The sequence below is a fragment of the Austrofundulus limnaeus genome, unplaced genomic scaffold (assembly GCF_001266775.1).
Source record: "Austrofundulus limnaeus strain Quisiro unplaced genomic scaffold, Austrofundulus_limnaeus-1.0 Scaffold18, whole genome shotgun sequence".
NCBI lineage: Eukaryota > Metazoa > Chordata > Actinopteri > Cyprinodontiformes > Rivulidae > Austrofundulus > Austrofundulus limnaeus.
Genome location: NW_013952420.1, coordinates 2,577,795 through 2,583,862, shown reverse-complemented (window position 1 = coordinate 2,583,862; position 6,068 = coordinate 2,577,795). Strand labels below are relative to the sequence as shown.

General features: G+C 36.8%; 1 protein-coding gene across 4 annotated transcripts in view; it reads right to left on the bottom strand.

Annotated features, from left to right (window-relative positions):
• LOC106514237 (RNA-binding motif, single-stranded-interacting protein 3) overlaps nt 1–6,068 on the bottom strand; it is a 199,289-nt gene that overhangs the window by 100,322 nt on the left and 92,899 nt on the right. For all 4 annotated transcript variants that reach the window (XM_014003398.1, XM_014003400.1, XM_014003399.1 and 1 more), the window contains exon 4: nt 4,254–4,345. In XM_014003398.1, the coding sequence (XP_013858852.1) occupies nt 4,254–4,345 (92 nt within the window). The remainder of the gene's footprint in view (nt 1–4,253; nt 4,346–6,068) is intronic.

Below are 6,068 nucleotides of genomic sequence, written 5' to 3'. Positions count from 1 at the left end.
CACACACACACACACACACACACACACACACACACACACACACACACACACACACACACACACACACACACACACCTAATCTTCCTTTGACTGCGCTCTAATTAATTCATGGCTGCTGTCAGGAAGTTCCTCTAATCATGGTTAACTTTGAGCTTGGCAGATGAATTTTCAACCTGCTTACACCATGAGATAAACAGCCATTAATTTAGCCTCTCAGGCAGCACTTATCTCCTACAAGCCTCGCATGATCTTCCATACAGCGTGACGGCTTTTGTGTTCGCTTCTGCTGCCGCTGTTGCAAAACTCCTCCTGTCAGGTGCTCTATTCCTACTCAGTCCCAACTCCATCTGCCATCTCTGAGTTATTGTCTATGCAAACTAAATGGCTCCTCCTTCCTGACACATTTAACTTTCTCATCTCTCAGGTACGATTAAACTATTGTTTTAGGATTTTACCTTACATGAAGATGATAAATAAGAATGCTGCCAATCCTATTCTTTATAAATCAATGCGCTAAAAGCATTTGAACAGATAAATATGCATCAAAAACACAAAAAGAAACATGGAAAAAAATAACTACTAATAACACAAAGACTGTCGTAGGCAAACTTGTTCTCTTTGTTTAAAATGTGCAGTGGGTTATTCTGAGACATGCTGCTGAAACTCATGTCCAGCCATACAGGATGTGAAACAGGCTTTACAAACACTACAGTAGATGTGTTAAATATGTAATTTTTTATGTGAAATTTATAATATTATAAGTCTTCACATTGTAACAATAATCATATTATATATCTTGATATAATCATTTACACATGTGCATGACCCATGTCCTAAATTTGTGACAAAGGGAATGTGTTTGAAACAGAGTGTCTATGGATGCATACTGATGCAACATCAGCAAAATAGTAATAAAAAAACAACTGTGTTAAAATGTGGAACGTATATTCTTTGAACAATATTTTTTACAAGAGCATATTTTAAGACTTTAATTGGAGCTGGGTACGTTAACAGGTTATCACTTTCTTTTTGCGTTATTATAGCATTATTTTGTGTTATCACATTATTATTGTTTATATCACATTGGTATTGCATTATCGCATTATAATTGCGTTAATCTAGTCAATAAATAACAGCAACAATTGTTCTAAGGTGTGTTAATGCTGTTAGTTTTGGCTTTACTTTTAAATTTGTTGCTCAATGGATATGCATGCAGACAAACCCAGAAGTCATGGTGGGGTGTTGATCATGATGTTGATGTTTCTGACTTTAGATGGTCATCATTGTGCATCTCAACCAATAAGGGTCCTTGATTTTTAGAGATGATGCCAACCAGTGCTCACATGAAGTCTATCAAAAAATGAGCAGCAAGGACAGAAACATTGGGTGAAGGCACCAACATTTTCCATGGGCATTTTTATTTTAAAGCTCCTCCCAACTGCAGTTGGATAGAAGTAGCTATCTGTAAGCCTTGCAACGCTAAACTGTCTTGATACCAGAGCAATTCTAACTTGATATGTCACTTAAATTTAAAACACACCTTGAGATTAATATATATATATATTGCCCCGCACTTATTGTGCATACATGTTTCCTATATTTTGTGCCACAATACTGCAATAATACAACAGAAGATATTATTTAAAAATGATATATGTAAGTACATTTACATAAAAATAAGATATTGTTTGAACAACTAACTTCTTAAATTAGATTGTGATAAGGCATATTTTATATTTATGTTCTTTCTTCTGTTTTTTCTGGGGGGGAGGTTGCTGCATCAACCCCCCCATATTTCAGTCAAAAGCCAGTTAAAGAAGTGGATATATAAAAATTAATAATAGTGAATACATACATTTTCTAGATGTTTTTAGGCATTTTACCCTTTTATCACAAATATGAACTTGTCCTTATCTTTATTTCTTCCCTGTTGCCACCTAACTGCTGACCATAGCCAAAATCTCTCAGATTATATCCTAGATGTTCACAAAGTTTTCTGTCTCAGATAAGTTAAAATCAGTGAACACAACTGAGGGAGATTACACAGCAGCTTTTATCACAGCTTAGAAAAAAAATAAAATAAAATACACTAAATAGGCATTTCACCCCATAAAATCATGAATGCTGGATCACTGCTATTTTTTTTCAAACAATTTTACTCAATTGCACACTGATTTCCTAAAGTCAGGAGGGATAACAGCAGCTCCCTGCATAATTAGTGCATGACACAATCATTTAATTCAGAATTGACTTCCTGCCCTCCATTCCATCTCTCATGAAACTCCAATCTCCGAGGAGTCGAGGGTTCTTCCTTCTGTAAAAAAAAACAGCTAAACACATCAACACATCGAATGCTCTGAGCTCCAAAATCTGTTAGGAGCTAAATAAGAGAAATGGGGGTGGGGGAGAGAGTGTTAATGAAAAGTTTAATAGAAGAGCAAGACAGAGGTGGCCCAGAGGCTGGATGCCATTTAATTCAACAGGATGCGCCTGCTGCACTCCACTCCCATTCATGAAAAGAAGTTTGCAGAAATATTGCTTTAAAGAAGTACAAAACAAGGCTGACGATTTAACTGCTATTAAACTTGGGAGTCTTCCTCATGAGTGATGGCAGGATGGAGCCAAAGATGGATTGACAGGTACCTCAGCTGTCGCAATAAAGGAATTTCTTCAAATTTTTATTTTATTTTATTTTATTTTTTTGGTATAACCCAACTGAGACAAAATGAAAAACTCAGTTTTCTGGTCCACCCTCACCTACACTCATTACATTTGGATCATTAACAAGAGAGTGGGATGGGAAATGAGTGTCCTGCATAGACAAGTGAGGAGCTCCATCATCCATGGTGAGCTCGGAGTTGAGTTGCTGCTCCGCCACATCAAAAAGAGTTAGCTAAGGTGGTTTTTCAGGTACTTCTCACTGGAAGAAAACCCTGAGGAAGACCCATAACTCCCTGGGGGAATTAAATCTCCACCTGAACAGGTAAGGCCTTGAGATCCTTCAGGAGGAGTTATGTGTGACCTGAAAATGAATAAATGGAACATAATAATTGCAAATGTGTACTGAATTCATCTCTGATTAACAGTGATGGAAACTTGACCACTTTGGTGAAATAGTAGCCTGGTTAAAACCATCCCCTTGTCCTTCGCTTTGCTTCGTAAAAGGGTCTGGACTCTCAGCTATAGAGAAGTGATTCTTGCTGGAGGCGTGGCCTCTGCTGAAGTTTAAAATGATTGGATCGGTTGGCTGCAACATATGTGTATGCCAGCTCTACTGTGAAGGAGGCTAAGCTAAGAAGCTAACCAGAAATTGCGTGCGCTGTAAACAACCCTACTGAGAGGAAAGAAGTACCGAGCCGAACGAGACGACTGTAATTTAGAGCTGCTGCTTTGTCAGACAAATTTAATTTAATTTGGAAGCCTTATCAACACAGACTGGCTTCATTCACTTCCTCCACTGCTGTATGCTAAAATAACTAGCAGACACTGCTCAGAAAATCAACATCATTCAAAACTCCGCCTTCTGTTTGCTGATTGGCCCAGGTAAAATAAACTACAAGCAGACACTGCGCAGAAAATCAACGTTCTGTCCTCTGATTGGCCCGGAGGAAATTCTCCTGAAGAAATCCTTGTCTATGGGAGAAATCTCAGACGGAGAAGTGAAGTGAAACAAGAATTGAGCGGAGCTGCGTAGAAAGACAAGAGCCAGGCTAGTGAAATAGCTCACTGGACCCCATTTCCATTCTTGATACTAAATTTCCATGCCCTTTGGACATTTACCTCTGTACTGACCCTTAGAAATTTGTAAATTTCACAAAAAAATCCATAGTAGTGGAGGGGACAGTAGGGGGAAGAAGAGGGAGCAAACTTAGCATTTCCTTGCAGGCTCTGAGACATAAAATCACAAAAAGTGTAAATTGTACCACATTCAATGACGTATCGATAACAGTATTGATACTGATATTGGTATCAGTTCTGAGCATTGCAGCATTTTGTACGAGTGAGAGTAAAACTGCTGGACCTAAACCAGGTTCTGCATCAGAAGACCACGACATTTAAGTCTAAAATCAGTCGATGACATGTTCATTTATACACAAAGAAGCCACTTGTCATTGGATAAGATCATCCATTGTTGTCTTTATGACAATCAGCATTCATAACCATCAGCTGCCTTCTGGGTTACCAAACCCACCGACCACATGAAAAGAGATTTCTAAGAGCAAAGAGTGAGTTCAGGGTGAGTTGAAGCTTACTTTGGCCATCTGTGCCTGGACTCCACTGGCTTTGAGCGAGGCCACAGCCTTCTGGGCAGCTGCAGGGCTGTCAAAGTCCACAAATCCATAGCCTGTACACACAAAAATCAAACAAAAGAGGTAACAAAAGAGAAAACATGATGAAAAAGAAGTAGTACTAGCAAAAAATAAATAAAAAAGAAAAGACAATCAAATATTTGGATCAGCCTCTGTTCTAATTATTGTTTCACAAGAACAAATCTAATTTCACCATGTTTTGTTTTCATCACTATATGAATCTATTTAATGCAACAAAATAAAGTTAGGTCACGTATTTTCTAAGAAAAAACTCTCAGCTTCCCTATTAATCGTGTTTTACAAGTTTCAGTGATTGTTTTTTTTTTTTTTATGAAACCACATCTGTGTTTTGTATCAACTACTGTGTCTTTCACTGCAGTAATACTTCACTAGTCCATTTAAGGTCATTTTGCTCCTTTACCACACTGAATTTCTCAGCACATACTCAATCTTGATTGCCTTTGCATCAGTGAGGGAGAAAAAAACTGTACTGCAACCACTCATAACAGTTTTGTTTGAAAGAAATAAGACTCAAACAAAAGGTGCACCATTCCATTTTTGTACAAAAGTTTTACTTTATAGGATTTTGTCAATGCATGCATTTGTTTGACCTCAGGATCTTGTAGAATCCTACAGGACAAAAAAGTTCTAAACATAAATATCCACTTTCAGAAATACAGAAAAAAGCCCTTCTTTACTCATGCGAGACCTGGGGAAGGATGTAAAAAGATTTTAAAAAATGTCTTCAGTTTATTTTGATATTGGTCCAATGGTGTTCCACACCCAGAGTTGGGTAGTAACTAGTTAAATTTACTTGAGTACCTTCTTCAAAATAAATAAATAAATAAATGAAATTTTAGAAGTATTTTTTCTACGCTGTCCTTTTTACTTTTACTTGAGTAATTTTATTATGAAGTATCGTTACTCTTACTTGAGTAAAATGTATGGATACTCTACCCACTGGAGAAAAAGCTTGTTTAAACCAAAAATTCACTGCGCACAGACACACCCACAGTTTTTGTTAGTTTCATAAGTTTTATTATTATTCTTTTTGAAAGAAACTGGTTTGAAAAAACATATTTATTTTGCCTGAATGTTTTATTTTGTAATTACATTGTTTATATTAATCCTTTTCATTTTCATTTTTAAAATAGCAAAGTATCCACATTACTTTATATTTTGGTCTGTCTGATGATGTCATTTTTAATATTAAATGATTGATGTCTTCTGCTTTCTCATTTGAAGCAGAGGGTGGGGATTAGGGCTATTGTTCTGAAATGGTTTAGGTCCTATTTGCCAAAGCCATTGTTCTGTGTTAGCCTTGGTGGTTTAGCGTCCTCCTCAGCTTCTGTTTTATGTGGAATCACCCAAGGCTCTGTTTTAGGCCCTCCTAGTTTCACCCTATTGCCTTCTGCTTGGCTCTATACTAAAACAAGCATGGTGTGTCATTTTATTGTTATGCCAATGATAGATTTATTTTGGCTATTTAAAAGACAGAAGCATGTCCTGTCAATTTGATACTTCTGTCTCTTTAACATGTCTCTTTGGAGTTTTATGAAAACAAAAGGTGATGTTTTTCAGACACTACTGGCCCTCCTCTCTGAATTTAGGTTGCATGGTATGGGATTTTAGTGTTGAATTGGATTCTGTTTTTTTGTTTTTATTAGACAGTCAGGTCAGGAGATTTATTTCTCGTTTTATCTTCACTCTATTGAATGCCACACATTTTAGAATCCGTAATTTTGTATTCATTTATTT